General features: G+C 19.5%; 2 protein-coding genes across 3 annotated transcripts in view; both read left to right on the forward strand.

Annotated features, from left to right (window-relative positions):
* LOC107994227 (luciferin 4-monooxygenase-like) overlaps positions 1-17887 on the forward strand; it is a 121141-nt gene that overhangs the window by 89944 nt on the left and 13310 nt on the right. The window contains exons 1-4 of one of the 2 annotated variants that reach the window (XM_017051018.2): positions 11303-11462; positions 11608-11736; positions 14137-14344; positions 17183-17661. The exons of the other annotated variant lie outside the window; for it this stretch is intronic. Of the exons in view, the coding sequence (XP_016906507.1) occupies positions 11433-11462; positions 11608-11736; positions 14137-14344; positions 17183-17661 (846 nt within the window). The 5' untranslated portion in view covers positions 11303-11432. Of the gene's footprint in view, positions 1-11302; positions 11463-11607; positions 11737-14136; positions 14345-17182; positions 17662-17887 lie in introns of those variants that run through there. 2 annotated transcript variants of the gene reach the window in all.
* Positions 7520-8420, forward strand: LOC133666504 (uncharacterized). Its single transcript, XM_062077757.1, has 2 exons — positions 7520-7796; positions 8102-8420. The coding sequence occupies exons 1-2, from the start codon at positions 7712-7714 to the stop codon at positions 8326-8328; spliced, it is 312 nt and encodes a 103-aa protein (XP_061933741.1). The 5' UTR covers positions 7520-7711; the 3' UTR covers positions 8329-8420.

Genomic DNA, 17887 nt, shown 5'->3' on the forward strand with positions numbered 1-17887 from the left:
TTTTTCTTTGCATATTATGATTGTTTAATTTTAATTTTTGCAAAAAAAAATTATTATTTCATATAATTTCTGTTATATATATATATATATATATGCATGTGCATAAGTTAATGTTTATAGATCTTTTGGATTTGCAGAATGCAAAAATAAAATATAAAACAATCCTTAAGCGACTGAAACTATAATTATTGAAGTTATAATGATAAATATTATTAATTATATATAATTATGTTGGTATTCATTATAATTATTAAATAAGCATTGAATTTGAGATATTATAAGTTCAGATATCATGATAAACAAAAATGTTAAAATAAAAGATGGAAAAATTAGTATTAGTGATAAATAATATTTATAAATTCTTGTTTTCCATGCTATATCTTTCAATTTAGACATATATTTAAAAAATAATATAATTCATTTACAATATATTATGTATATTAAAAGAATAAATTATATATTATAACTCATTAAATAAAAAAAAAGAAAAAATATATTTTAAACATGGAAAAGAATAAATATTAATATTTATCTTTTTTTCAGTTCTAAACCGTTGAATTTTAATTATATTATTGAATATATTTTAATTATATTATAATTCAATTATAATTATAATGATGATAAAATAATTAAAAGGAATTAAATTAATTGAAATTTTTGAATTATATAATTTCAATTACAATCACAGTGCAATAAATTATGATTTAATACATTGCTGCGGTACTTTTCAGAATTCCGATGTAAAAAGCCAATTTAATTTAATCATGTTATATTATTAAAATCTCCTATTACAGTATTTATCAACATAATATTCATCAAAAAGTATATAAAAGCATATATTTCTTAGAATTGCGAATTATATCATAGTTGATTTATATAACAAAGAAAGCTCTTTGCGGAAGTCAACTACGAATTAATTCATATATAGATATGGCAAGTAAACAAATTATGAGATAACTTATAGTTGGCGTCCTAGGCAATAACGCAAACTACGAGTTATTTCGTAATTGGCAGTTAACATTAATTCAATTAACATAATTCTATTATAAAAATAATATAAACGAATAATAATCGCATATTTATGTTTATGCACTTACAAATATATAATTATTTATAAAAATGCTAATTAAAAATTACAAAATATTTCATTGAATATATATTAAAATAATATATATATTAGAATATATATAGAATATATATTAGAATATTAAAATATATAATAGATATTTATTGAATATCCAATTGAATTAAGAATTAAAAATTATATTATCATGAATATATAAATCATTTTTTGAGATTATTTTATTAATTTTTGATATAATAATAGGTTAAAGGAAGACTAACATTTTTTATCGAATTTTCTCTATTAAGTATAATGTTATAACTAATCAATTATAATAATTCCTATCTGTGCTTTTCAATTTGAACTAACAAGATAAATTTTGATCAACAAGACGCTTAAAATTTCAATAAAAGTTAACAATAATTATTATTTTAAAAAAGATTAAAAATTAAAAATATAAAAACTAATTGTTTACAAGGCGAATATATATGCAAATAAATAAAAAAAGGAATTTTAGATTATCAAAAAATTATTTTATTTATATGTCTATTATATATCTGTGTTGCCTGACATAAATATTAATCAAATGTCTTATCAAAATGTCTTATTACATTTACTTATCATGTATTCAAATTGATATTTATTGTATGTTTTAAAATATTTAATGTCAATCTTCTTATCATTATTTTTTTTTCCTAATAAAGTATTTTTTCTAATAAATATTAGAAAAAATTTTTTTCATGCAACTTATATAATATAAGCTTCTATAAATTTTTGATAAACATACTTATATACTAGAGTATAGAAATATAAAATAACCATATAAGAAATAATGAGACATAAAAATATTATTTAGTAAAAAACATAAATTAATTTGTTTTGTAAATATTTTAACTATTAAAAATAATAATAATAAATAAAAATAAAATAATAATTTATTTAACAATTAAAAAACATAAAAAACATAAAAAACAAATTATAAAAAAATATATTTTTTTATCATATTTTTTTTAATTGTTTATGCAATTCATAAATCTTTTACTATTTAACTTGAAATTTTCGAGAGTTATTTTTTATTTTATAAAATTTAGATAAAAAAGAAATGTACGTACTTATGTACATTTACATATATATTTATATTAGTATGTTTCAAAAAACTTTTTAAATAATTAATTTTAAAAATTAAACCAAATACAAACGAAAGTTAATTTATAAAAATTTTGATTGAGACTCTATTTATTATTTATATTATTTATTAAGTTATAATTTTATAAGCAATTTAAGTTTGCATTAGATCATTACATGAGATAAAGTGGGATAATTTTACATTTGTCATACTATTGCATCATCTTATATAACATTTACAGTCTTATATTCTTATTTATATATTTATTAGCTTTAAATTTATATGTTGTATAAAGTAAACTTTCATATAAATTTTACTGCAAAATAATATTTTAATACAACAAAACAATAAATTTAAATAAATTATTATAAATTATAATATTTAATTATTATAAATTATTAATATTTTATAAGTACTTATACTTATTTAGTTTTTATAAAAAATATAAATAATTTTACAATAATTAATATTTTGGTGGGTCGTCTTTACATCCAATAATACTTTGCAAATGATAAAATATACTATTTTTTTAGTAATTATTTCTTCTATATTTCAAATATTCTTAAATTTTCTTTTTAACATTTCTTTATTGATTATTTCTTGATTTTTCAATTTTTTTCCATTCATAAATCCATAATTGAATTTTTATGATACTCAATCTGTCCATTTACCGAAATCCATAAAAACAAATCAAAACACAATCCCATAAGATTTCAGATTAGAAAGATTGAATATAATTTTTTTCATATTATTTTTCATATTTTTCATATTTTTTTCATATTCAAACTTGCTTATCCTTATATATACAAGAAAATCTAATGATACTTAAATCAATTTGAAATTCATAGTACAATTGAAGCATTAATTGAAAAACTTTTATTTCTATTTCACTTAAATTCAATATTTTTTATTCCGATATGAGATTACTAAACAAAAAAGTTGAAATTCAATATTTATATTTTAATATAATGCTAATGTTATTATCTTATATTCACTAAAAAAATCATATATATAATCATCAATAAATCATATAATCATATATAAAATCATCGCATTTTTCTTTTTCATATTATTATTACATATTAAATTTTTTTTATTCATTATTCATTAATTTCTTTGAATAAATTTATTTAGATTATTATTTATTATTATATAATTTAATTTTATGAATTCAATTATTTAATTAAAATTTTATTTTAAACAAATATTCAAATATCTATATCATCAAGTCTTATTTCATCAAATTCTGAACTGATTCCGTGATACAATATAATGTATTATTAAATGGCATTGCTAACAATTGAATACTGGGCGTTAGAAAAAGAGATTTGAATGACTTGATAGAAAGAAAAAATGAGATAGTAATATTCAAAATCGAATGTTATGTTTGTATATTTTAAATATAAAAATATGAAAACCTAGATCAACAATCTTTCTCGTTTCTAAGATAATGTTACTTTGTTCTGGATTCAGTTCATTCGTAATATTCATGTAACATATATTAAAAATAAAAGTATAAAAATAAAATTAGCGAATTTGTAATATTCATTCAAGAATACATATAAAAAAAACAATTGCGATATGTATGCATTTTTTATGAATATATGATATTAATAATATTGATTCATATTACTAATAAATGATATCCAGATCAATTATTATTTCTCTCTGCATAAGAATGAAAAATATTTAGTGTAAGTGAAATAAAGATAAATATTTGTGTGATTTGATTGGATAATTTAATAATATGAAATTCAAATTGATTCAAGTATTTCGGATCTTCTTGTACATATGAAAATAATTAAAAAATCAATTGTGCATATAAAAATACATTCAAACTTTCTAATTCGAAATCTTATAAAAATGTGTTTTGATTTGCTTCTATGAATTTCGAAAGACGACAGGTTGAATGAAATACAATGATTCATTTATGATTTTAAATGAAATATTGTACAGTCATCATATTGTGGATATAATAATCCAAATATTGTGGAATTTGCTATAATTTATCTGAAGTTTCTGTTAAATAACTAATTACATAGATTTTAATTTGCATAATTAAAATTTTTTTTAAATAATATAAAAATACTTCATAGTTACATTACATGATATTTATATTATATATTATATATTATTTTATATTAAAATTCATTTGAAATAATTAATTGTAAAAAATATTAGTATATTTATTTTCATTGAGGGACTTTGCTACATAAGCGACATTGGAATATGATACTGCTGCGCACTCAACTGAGCATTCTCGCTCTTTCACAGTCTCACTCTATCTAATACAAACTTAACATTAAAATTACTGGACCAAAATGATTGGTTTTATTATTTTTTTAGAAATTTTTTTTTTAAATATTTTTCTGTCTGAGAAATAATATGACTTTTACAAGTATATCAAAGTATTAAATATTATGGATTTTATTTTTTCTTTAATTTAATAAAAACGAAAACAATATAAGTATATATATATTTATTCCTATACTAGTCAAAATGATTGGTTTAGTAAGATTTAACAACTGCAAATGAAAATTTACAAAATGAATAGATAAATTGACCAAAATATCTCCATTTATAGATAACGCTCAGATCAATGTTTTATATTTACATTTTCCATTCAAAGTATTTGATATGTTTTTTTATATTGCCTTTCTTTTATTTCTTACATGTAAAACATATCAATTTTGTAATTTTTTTTTTAAACAAGTAAAGAAATTTTTTTTTATATTAGAATGATTAGACCATTATACATTATTTTTTGTTTTATTTTATAGTTAACCTGAAGCCCTAAAATGAGCAAACAAAAAAAAATTTCTAATTTATTATATCAAATAAATAATATTTTAATTGAATTTTCTGGCAAAGAAAATAATGAACATAATGAAAGTGAATTGTTTAATAATAGTAAATAGTAGCGATAATAACTTATATTAAAATAATAGTAATCTTTATAATAGTGAAATGTTCGTGTAAATGTTCGATAGTAAATGTTCGTAAAAGAAAAAGAGTCATTATTTTCAAGTTCTGAAGAAACTGATATACCAGAAGATCAAAACAAAATTTCACCAAAAGGAACTATTTGGAAAAAAATAAAAGACGATGTTAGTTCTGGAAGACCTATTCATAATATTTTCAAAGATGTAGCTGGATTAACAGGGTATGCAAAAAAAAATATTATAAAAAGTACAGTGAGAAGCGGATTTTCTTTGATTATCAACGATGAAATTTTGAAACATAAGAACTTGCACTGAATTAGAAGCTTCTAGAGTTTTGGAGAAGAAATGATCACTAACACAAACAAAATTGAAAGTATTTATTGCCATTTTATATGCTCGTAAGACATATGAAGTTGAAAATTTGAAATTTTCGTATTTATGGAATAAGCAATGAGGACTTAGCTTTTTTTTTATAGAGTAGAAATAACTTTATGGAGATGTTACGTTTTGGTCGATTCGATTAAAAAAATGAAAAAAGTCAAATATTACGAAATGATAAATTTGCTCTGATTTCTACAGTATGGAATAAATTTATTGAAAATAGAATTGTTAGAAGCCAGAATAAAATATTACTATTGATGAATAGTTATTTATAGATAACAAATTATACATACAAAAACAAGCTGTAGATTTACTCAATACATGTCCAAGAAACCCGATAAATTTGGAATAAAATTTTTGCTGACATCGGATATCAAAAGCAAATATGTGATAAATGTGTAATAATTCCATATTTATGTAAAGATGAAGTTCGAGATTCATCAACACCGCTTGGTCAATTTGTAATGCTCAAAATTATGGAACTATATCTCATGAAAGGAAGAAATGTGAATGAAACTACTGACAATTTTTTTACTAGTCTACTACTAGCATCAAAATTGTTAGCAAAAAAAATCACCTTAGTTGAAACGATACGCAGCAATAACAAGCAATTATCCAAATTTCCCAAAAAAGATAAGATGTCACGCTATATAATATAATATCATTATTTTATAAATCTGCGATGAATGTGTCTTACAATTTATGTCTTCTTACAATTTATCAAAGCAAGCCTGTCAAGAAAGTGTTTTTATTGAGCACAAAACATAAATTTACTACAATTGATGAAAGTAAGAAGAAATTACTTGAAATTATATCATTTTATCAAACAAAATTTAGCGTGAACATAACTAACTAAATGGTAAGGAAGTATAGTCAAATTTGCGTCTAGAAGATGGTCATTGCACGTATTCTACAATATTTTCGATTTGGCTGCAATAAATGCATGGATTCTTTACAAAGAAAAAAAGGATAAAAGATAACGATAAAAATAGATATATGTTCATCTCTGGTAGTTCTAATGTTAAAATGCTTATAATCCGTTAATTAAGTCTTATTAAGATATATGTATATATGAACTTTTTTCATCGTTTTGATGTGTAGAAATCACCCTCCAAAAATGTCCCATGTGTTTATTAACACATATATATGTATATATATTAACAATTTAAACATAATTTATACAAAATTTATTTTTGTATTTTTGAATTTTCAAATTGAAAAATTTTTTCTATAGATACATTATTTTGCACATTCATTTCTATCTTTTATATAATACATATCCTAATATATATACATATTTTGATATATTTTACTTGGTAAGGAATCATATTATATTGCTTTGTCAATAGCGCGCGATTTGATTATGAAATATAAATGAAATATATATAAAATTAATAAATTTTAGTCTTAACTAATATCATTCATCTTTATTACATGAATAATATCACACGTTTAAAATTTATATAGTTTTTTTATAAAAAAATTAAATGTGTGAAAGTATCTTAGACTCCACGACGCCAGTTATGAGTTAATATTTCAAAAAAACATATTGTGAATCATGGTTTTGGTTCTTTTGACAAATTTGAAAATTTTGAGTTTTCATTAGTCTGTTTGTTTTTATTTTTTAACAATTTTAATTTTTGGATTAAGTGCTGAATAATTACTCTCCTCTTTTCTTCATTCCATAATCAGATTTTTAAAGATATTATTCCTAAAGAAACATATTTTTTAAGCAAGCAGAGATTTTGAATTATCTGCTATATTTAATTTCAACTTTCTAAATAATATATCATAAGCATATATCATACTCACAAATGTTAAATATTTAATGTCCGTACTATATCCAGCGGCTACATGTTATCTGGAATTATTCATTAGAAAATATGTTATTCGTAAAAGTTTTGTTTCATTCATGTAAATTAATTAAAGATGTAACAACATCATATTATCTACTTCAATTTTTTTTTAAAAATAATTCGCAATATAATAAATTTGATTCTCGTGATAAATAAAATATTACTTATACATAATATTGAAATATGTATATAATATTGAATTAAATATTATAAATAAAACAAAATATTATTTTGCAAAATAATAATTATTTATGAATACAATAAATTTATTATTTCGTTTTCATAGAAACAAAAAATTTATGAAAAATTAGAAAAATGGAGAGAAAATCATAATAAAGAAGTAATGGAAATGGTTGAAAAATGCCGTGAAATCGAACAAGCTTCTCGTATAGCTTTCAATATTATGATTGATGAAAAAAAACAAAAAGGTATATTTTTAAACAACATTTATTTTGTCATAGATATTAATAAATAATAAACTGCAATTACTCTATATATATAAGATTTTTTTAATACAAAAAAAAGAAATATTAAAAATATGAAGAAAATTTTTTTATGATACAATATTGCAAGAAATATTTAAAGAATATTGTGATAAATTCCTAAAAATATTATCCTATATATATATATATATATCCTAAAAATTTTTTTAAATAAATGTTAGAAATATTTATTTAATTAATATTTATTTTAAAACAAAGTTTAATGAAATGTCAATAATTTTTTGGATTAGCTGCAGAAGTTACCAAAGAATCTCGGCAATTGAAAACTCAATTGATAAAGCAGAGAGAGAATGAAATTCAAAGAAAAATCAAATTAATCCAAGAGATTAGAACAATTCAATCTTTACGAGAATTACCCTTCAAGGATTTTGATCCAACTGAAACAAATGGCTTCGGTCTTCTTTGCGAAATGTCTTTGATGGAAGTTCATATCATTTCTATTCAATTAACAATATAAAATAATGAACTATTAATATTTATATTAAGTTGAAGTTTATTTTAAGAGATTTTGTATAAATTTTTTATTTTTCAATAGTTTTTTGCATATATTTTTTTATTTATTAATAATTTTTGACGAATGAATTCCAATTTTAACTTTAAGAATTTAAATATTAAAAATTACGAATATATTTTAATATAATTTTAACATGTTTCTGTATTGATTAAAGTTTTGCAAAGCATCTAAAAGAATTAGTAGAATTAAAACCTTATTCATGATAGATGTAAACGTAAATTTAATTTATAATAAAAATTTTAGTAAAAATTTAATTAATAATCACAACATATATATTGAAATATACATTGAAACATATAATATATATTGGAAAAATTAGAAGTTTATGGAACATGTAATACATATTAGAAAAATCATTTGATTGATAAAACATTTCTATCAAGTCAATGTTTACTATTTGTTACTTGTCATTATATATATGTGTGTAACAAAATTGTTATATAAAAGAATCAATTGCAGTTTATTTATTAAATTAAACAATTTACGCTAGATGAAGAAATAAGAACATTATATAACAAAGATAGAACGATCTCATTCTATTTTAACTTTGATCGATATTTTTGTATATTCACATTTGTGTTCATTTTAATTTTTAAAATCGATAAAAACACGAATATATCTATCCCACGAATATATTAATAAATATCCTGTATTAATATCCTATATTTATCGATTTATTATTATTTTATTATATATATTTAAATTATATGTATATATTTATTGTATATATCAATAATATGTTTTCAGAGATATTTTTTTCTGATGTCTTTTTTCATCATGGATTTCTAAAATTAAAACGTATTTTTGAATTCATCAATCGTCAAAAATTGATAGATACAAAAATTTGATAAAAAATTAATGAAGAATAAAGTAAACTTCAAATTATTATACTATTATACTCAATCATTTTTTTTCTTAGCTGAAAGAGAGATTATTTTGGATGAAAATGAAATTAGACGAAGAGATCAAAAATAGAAAATCTATTATTAATCGAGAACGTGAAAGACAGAAAAATTTAATCAAAGATTCACGGAAAGCACTCGAAGAATACAAAGCAAATAAGTTACTTATAAAATTATTATCAATTATCACTATATTATAATTATAATATAAATAAAATTAATAAATTATAAAATAAATCTAAAATAAATAAAATTAAAAAATTAATAAAAACAAAAAAAAATTGTTGCATTACACATATTTATATTTTATAATACAAAATTCATATCAAAAAAAAAACTTTGACGAAATCAATAAGTAATGTATGATTTGATAATTCGATAATTGATTAATATAAGTAAAAAAATATAATTTATTTTTAAAGAAGTCTAACATATTAGAAGAAATGATAAAAATTTAAAAAATAATTTTTTGTAACAAAATATATTATAAGAATCGTTTATTTGTTTTCAGATATGACAAATCATTATCCAAACCACAACAACAATTTCAACATATTACTTCATCAAAAATAGATGCATTGCGTAAAAAAGTAGAAGAACGAAAAGCTTTAAGATTAGAAAAGAAAGGAGATAGGAAACTAATTTGAAATCACTAAGTCGATTGCAATAAATTAAATGTATTGTTATATGATTCAACAAATATTTAGCATGGAATAATAAGGAATAATGATACAAGAACTGATAATTTTCTTTACTATTGTTTTACTAATATACAATAATTTTTATTATAATACGTTATTAATTATGTTACATCACTAATAAATAACATAAGGCTATAATTGAAAATTGAAAAGTCATAATTGAAAATTGCTATATCATGATAGCATATTAGAGAATCATGACATCTAGAAATATCATTTCTGTTAATCGTCAAATATGTTAATTGTAATATAGTAGAATCTCTATTATTGCACGAAAATATAATTGTGCAAATATTGAAATTCATATAAAAAAAGAAATAATCAATCGCATTCAATCGCAACAGGTTATAATATGTTTATTTACATTTATTTATGTTTTTTATGAGTTTATAACGATATTATGAAATTATGATGTTAATATGTTGTACATCATTCTTTCCTTTGTAATTTGTAATAGTAGATATTATATCGATATTATAAGAATATAACAAACAAAATTTCCTAAATAAATTATATTATATTATATTTATGATATAATTAATGATATTTTTTTTTATAAGTATATATGTATAATAAAATTGAATATTTTAAAATATTTTAGAACAAATTAAGAGAATTATTTGAGAGAATATAATCTCTTAAGAATATTATTTTCAATGTTGTAAATTATTCTCAAGAATATTTTTTAAAAATATATATATTATTTTTTAGATTATTGAAAGTGATTATCTCATATCGAAAACTAAATAGTAGTTTTAACGCGATATCCACTTGCCACATATTTTTGAAAGTAATTTTCGAGAGTTACATAATAATAATTAAATTGATAAATATTATCTATTTAACTATCTTAAATATTATTTTCATTTTTACATTTTTGTATATATTTAGTATTAATTATATGCATACTCTTATGTAATTTAAAAAATATATTAATAAATTATTTAATTATTTAATGTAAAATATTTTATTAATGTTTTTAAAATTAAAAAAATTAATATTTATTATTTTAATATTTTGAAAAATATATATATATATAAATATAAATAATAATATAAATAAATATAAAAATAAATTTGTCACTAAAATATTAAAATATTAAAGTTTAAAATATTATAAAAAATATTTTATTAAAAAACATTTTTATTAAAAAATAAAAATAAAAAAATAATATTTGATTTGAATTATTTATTATTAATAAAATATAAATTATTAATATTATTAACAAAGAATTTTATTACAAAAGATTAATGCAAGTCATAGTATTATAGCATACATATCGAATACGAGGAGGGAGAATATAAAAGCGACATATAGAACAAAAATCTCTGCAAAATTTTCCTTGTAGTCGCTTGATAAACACCAAAACTTGTTCTTTGTTCGATAAATTAAAGTCAATTTATTCTGATTTTTTAGTGCATTAATTTTTATAACAATCATCAATATGAGCATCGATGAAAAGAAAGATGATAATGTAAGACATATAAAGAATATATAATTTACAAATTTACAATTTTTGCCTTTTTTGAATTATGTTATTATGATTTGATTATATTATATTTTTATATTATATTATATATTATAATATTATATTATAATTAAATTATATTTTTGATTAGACAGAATTAATGTTTACAATCGAAAACAATGTGCTGAAAGGAAGAGTGATATCAAATGATAATGGATATACTAGCGTAGGGAAATTAATATTTGACACTTTTAGAAGCAAACCAAACTTTATTTGGCAGGTAGATATATTTTTGGTTTTGAATTTATTTTATACAAGATACTAATATATTTACAGGATATTTTTGAAAGATTAATTCTAAAATTTGAAACAAATATAAAAGTTGTTACATAAAAATGTTTATTAAGACTTATATTAAATTATAAGAAATTGAAATTTGCATTAGATAAAATAAAACGAAATGAGAGCTCTTGTTATTACTATCTATTATATTTTATTTTTATCTCATTTTATCTTAATACAACCTTATTACTTAAATTTTAATAAATAAATCTCAACAAAAGAGCTTTCTCTTGTATATCAATTTTTATATTTCTTTTTTTTTACTTATTTTCACTTTTAGAATCGATCTTTAATATCCTTTTGATATTCCATGAATATATTAATTTTTATCCAATTATTTAATCATTTTTTTTTATCGTTCGAATGTAACTAATTAAGTAATATTAACAATATTATTTTTCTTTTAATATAAACAATTAACAACTCAAAGAATATTACACTTAACAATTTAAAAAATATCTGAGAGCAATATTCAATTTGAATGCATACTTAGAATAGCATGATTGAAATTGAATGTAAAAGATTTAACAAAGATATTTAGAATACTGATATCAATGATGCAGAGATATGCTTTGATAAAGATAATACCATGTACATATTAAATATAATAGTAAAATATTTAATGTAGAAAATAAAATATAATAAAAAATAAATTTAATTATTAAAATTTAATCATTAAAAAGTTATTTTTGTTTACAACCATATATATAATATATAATTAATAATTAGGATATTATATAATATATTAATAGTAATTATTCAGAATAGAAGAGTAATGTTAATTTCTATAATTTTTGAATAAATTGTAAAAATTAATAATTTAAATAATTTTTTTCTTTTGCATGTTCAGTTGATCTTAGTTTTCGAAATATTTGCTATGTATACGTAAGTTTGATTATCATTCTCTAATAATATAAATACATTATAATAGCAGATAAATAAAATATATAACGATGAATTAAAAAATCTACTTGGTCATGAGCTTAAAATATTTCAAATCAAAGAGTTTGGATATTTCGTGAATTCTTGTAATTGAAATTATAAATGAATATCAACATCATTTTTGATATTTATAATTTCAATCGATTATTTTATATTTTATTTTATTTTTGTATTCTACAAAAATAATTCGAAGAAGTTAGGAAAAACATGTGGATGCTATATTATATATTTTCAATGGGATTTCAGAATTCAGAATATTTATATTTTTTGTATCATTATTTTATTTCTCTCTTTATGGATCCTGCAGATGTTTGTTTTGCAATTTATAATTGCAATATTCTTATCATTATATCAAATATTGATTGCTTTGAATTTTATTATTTTCACTTACCTGTTGCAAATAATCGCTATATTTTCTCTTTTACAATGAATACTTGTAAATTTATAAATTTTATTTTTAAGTATATATATTCTATTATTTCAATAAAATTTTAATAATTTAGTAAATTGTGTTTGGAAATTGTTATTTTATATTAGACATTAAGTCTTCATCAAATCTTATCGAATACTTTTTTTATTTATATAGAATATTTATATAGAAAATTTATATAGAATATATATAGTAGTTGTTTTCAAAATAGTCGTGATTAATTATAATAATTATGTTAAATATGTTAATTGTTCAATTGTGCATTTCGTTCAGTTTCTAAAGCCGAACTGGTGATTCGGTATTAGCTCTTGATTACCTTATAATTTTGATTAAAAATATTTTTTCTAATAATTTAAATATTGTTAAGAAAAAAATCAGTTTATATGAAAAAAGTTTATGTATGTTTTTATTTGTATGGTTTTTGTATGGTTTAGATAACATTATTATTTCTAATTTGTATTGAAAAAATACTAGATTCTAAAAATAGCGTTGAATATTACAATAATTTAAATTTGATTTTCTAAGAATTCCTTAAATACTAGTATAGTATTATTATATGAAATATAATAATATAGCATTTTTATTATATATTTTGAATAGTATTATAATGTATTATATTATAAATGATTAATAAATGACAATCGTATGTTGATATGTATGTTATCATTTATATATATTGGATGAATTTATAGCAATCTTTTTTTGCAAATAATTCAAAAACTAAGATTAACCATTTATTATGTATAGAAAAAAATTTTAATTTTATATAATATATTTATATTAATATAATATATTTAAAAAATATATTATATTAATCAAAAACGAAATAGTTTTTTTGCAATATTATCAGAAATATAAAATAAAATTGAAAAACCACATTTAAATCTAAAGATTGAATATATTTGGAAATAATTTTTTGATTCTGATTTTTGTTCAATCAGTTATTCAAGTTATCAAATTTTTTAGGTTGACGCAATTTCAGGAATCGAAGATAAATTTTCCGATATATGTGATCGAACAATAAAATGTGGACTTTGGATGCAGAAACATGGAGTGAAAAAAGGCGACATTGTCGCAATCTGTACTCACAATCATCGCGATTGTATAATTCCTTTTCTTGCTACACTCTATCTAGGTGCCATTGTCAATCCATGGGATCATCTGATGAATATTGGTAAATCTTTAGTTATAAAAGATATTTAAATAACAAAGTTATTTAATTTACAATTGCCTTTTTTTTTATTTTTATATTATTATATTTAATAACATTATACGATGAACAAATATAATATAAAAGAGAAATAACTTGTTGAATATCTATCTCTTTATGAGTTTTAATAAATTTGAAAAATGTTGTTGAGGTATATATGCATAAGAAATATAAGAAAAATTATAAAAGAATGATCGGATCCAAATAAAAAATATATAATATATAATACATCAATATAATGTTAATCGATGTGCATTGATGTATATACAATATAATGTATGAAAAAATACATACATTTTTATTATAATATAAACATCATAAATATGTGATCTTATATTGATTTCTGAATAAATCTAAATCACATCTAAATCGGTTAATTCAATGTAATGTAGAAAATATTAAATATTATATTAAATATAACTCGATTTTATTAAATCTGATCAATTATGTATATTGTATATATCGTATATAAAAAGTACTTAATATGATCTTAATAATATATTTCAAGCTTAATAAAAATCATCGAGGATATAGAATTTTTTAACAAGTCATCAAAGAAAATATTATTAATTATAGAATAGAAGAAAATATTATTAATTATAGATATCAAGTGTAAATAACGATAAGAAATATTTTAAAAATAGTTGGTTTTCTTAACTTAAAATCAGTCGAAAGATTATTAATATTTCTTTTTTATATCAAATATGTAATAATGAATATAATATATATTTATAATATATCTGAGATTGTAAGTTACTGACGAATCAAATTAGTTGATTACTTCGAATCATCTATCATATTCTCATTATTAATCCATCATACTTACAAATAAATCGCTGAAAAAAAGTATCGAAATAGAATAAAGCAATAAAGCGAAAGAATGATTGGAATGTAAAAAATAAACGTAAATTTAAAATATCAATTAACACAATATCTGTTTCAGAATCTGTTTCTTTTCAGTTAAATCTTTAAAATAAAAAAGAAAAAATTTTCTCATTTATATGCTATAAAAAGAATTTAAGCCTGTTTAAACTTTTAAACTTTTTCGCTATGTATTCAATAATTTCGAATCATTCTCATAATTGATGCAATAAGAAGTTATATAAGAATATGTCTGAAAAAAGAAGTAGTTTGAAAACATTATACATTATCAAATTTTTAATTTACGTTGCTTTTTCATATATTTTCTGCAGATATAAAAGTTTTACTTCTATAAGAAAAAAAAATGGAACTCTTTGGAAGAGATTATTGGAATTAGAAACTTAATTTTTTTATCTATGTATCGTTTCATTCTGCGAATACTTGACAACTGGTATATATGTAAAATAATAAATATAAATTGTAAATTTTTAAATTCTTTCAATTTAACTTTCAATAATAAAAATATAGATGTTTGGATATAATACACATTAAAAATTTTTTTATAACTTTCAAATTACATACTTTTTTTAATAAAAAATTTTCAATTGAATAAATATTGAATAAATATCAAATTTGAGATATTCATTCCAAACAAACTAAAAATTTGAGGTAAAAAGAAAAAAGGAAAGAAGGCTTGAAATTTTAACTTCAAATCTTTGCTACAATACATTAAATTTTGTTTATATGTGCATATTTTTGCAATGTATATTGTAATGATGTAATCATTTTTCTATTCTATAAAAAGATCGTAATTATATAATGCTATAAACATAGCATTCAAAATATATAATAAAAATCTATTTTCTTATAGATTATGATGAAAATTTCTTATAGACTATAATTACAACGATAAATAGAAAATATTGCTATTCATTGTTAATTCCATCATTATAATTTCGATTCATAGAATGTCTAAGTGATATTGAATTTGAGACATTTTAAGCCTATCATAGTTTATAAGGAAATCAATTTATTTATTATACATTTTGAATGTTATTCGCTACAATGTGTTTATAGAAATAATAGATAAACAATTTCAATTGTGGCATACATTACCAATATGCACATATAGATAAAATTTAATGTATTATATCAAAACTTTTTTATTAATATCTTGGAAATTAATAAAAATTTGAAGTTAAGATTTTATATTCAGGATTCATTTCCTTTCTCTTTTAACTCCTTTAAATAAAAAATTCATGCTTTTCGAATACAATCATCAAATCATAAATATTAAAAAAAGCATTAAATTATATAAAAATAAAGCTGCATTTACAATTATTTTTCATTGTTGTTATATTTCATTTGAAATTAAAATTCGAAATTACCATGAATTATAACAAATTAAAGCTTAATACTTTCGATCTTCAGAAAAACATTTAATTTAATTAAATTAAAACAAAAAAATTATTTATTTATATTTTTAAAAACATATGATTATTTTCGACGTACATATCTCATGAAATTTTCAAATTATTTCAATTTAATTTTGAATTTTAATTATTATTCATTTACGATTATCAAATTATCTTTACGATATCGTCTTTAGAATAATCTATGAAAAAATATTTGCATTATAAAGTAGTGCAGTTACATATAACTTGATTTGATTCCAAAAATTGATAAATTGAAAATCATTGAAATAAAGAAAAATATATATGCAATTTATATGCAAATTATCTGATTTAAAAGCAATTATTAAAAAAGAAAAATCAAAATATATATTATATATAATTATATATATTATATATTATATGTAATTATATATATTATATATTATATGTAATTATATATATTTAATATATATTTATATGTATTATATTTCAATTATGAAAGATTTCAATTATATAGTTTTGTAATAAATGAAATACAACTTTATAGATATGGCACGACATTTTATAACATTATCTCAACCAAAAGTAATTTTCGTGAATGAAGGATCAGCAGAAATCGCATTAGAAGCGGCGAAAATCGAACTTCATCGCACAAAACTAGTATGTTTTGGCTATTATCCTGGCATAATGCCATTTTCGGAGACATTGAAATATCATGATAAATCAACTGTAGCTAATTTTCAATGCACTGAAATTGACGATCCGTCACATATTGGTTTAATCATGTTTTCATCTGGAACAACGGGTATGCCTAAAGGCGTACAACTTTCACATAAATCAATTTTGAATATTATGGAACTAAGGGAAGGTTTTCCTTATGGTATTCAAACACAATTGTGGTTTACTCCTTTGTACTGGATTAGTGGATCGTTCCTAAATCTTAAAAGCATTTATTTCCATATCAAGAAAATAAGCGCGCCAGAATTCAATGAGAAGATTGCTTGCGAAATAATTGAAAAATATAAGGTATTTATTAGGAATTTTATTATTAATTTATAATATAAATACATAATATAATATATATATCAACTAATTATACATATATGTATTTTTTTTTAATCAGATGATAAAAAAAATCTTTAAAAAATTTAAAGTTAAGAATAAATTATTATGTCATTGTAATACAATTTCTATAGAACAAAATAATAGCATACTTTAAAATCTTCTCAAAACTCATTTTCTCAAAGTATTT

This window comes from Apis cerana, linkage group LG7, assembly GCF_029169275.1.
Source record: "Apis cerana isolate GH-2021 linkage group LG7, AcerK_1.0, whole genome shotgun sequence".
Lineage (NCBI taxonomy): Eukaryota > Metazoa > Arthropoda > Insecta > Hymenoptera > Apidae > Apis > Apis cerana.

What these genes read in the sequence shown, in the direction of transcription:
- LOC133666504 (XM_062077757.1), top strand. Translation starts at nt 7,712, where the DNA reads ATGGAAATGGTTGAAAAATGCCGTGAAATCGAACAAGCTTCTCGTATA. An exon ending in TGATGAAAAAAAACAAAAAG is followed by an intron (nt 7,797 to 8,101) that starts GTATATTTTTAA and finishes TTTTTGGATTAG; the next exon opens with CTGCAGAAGTTACCAAAGAA.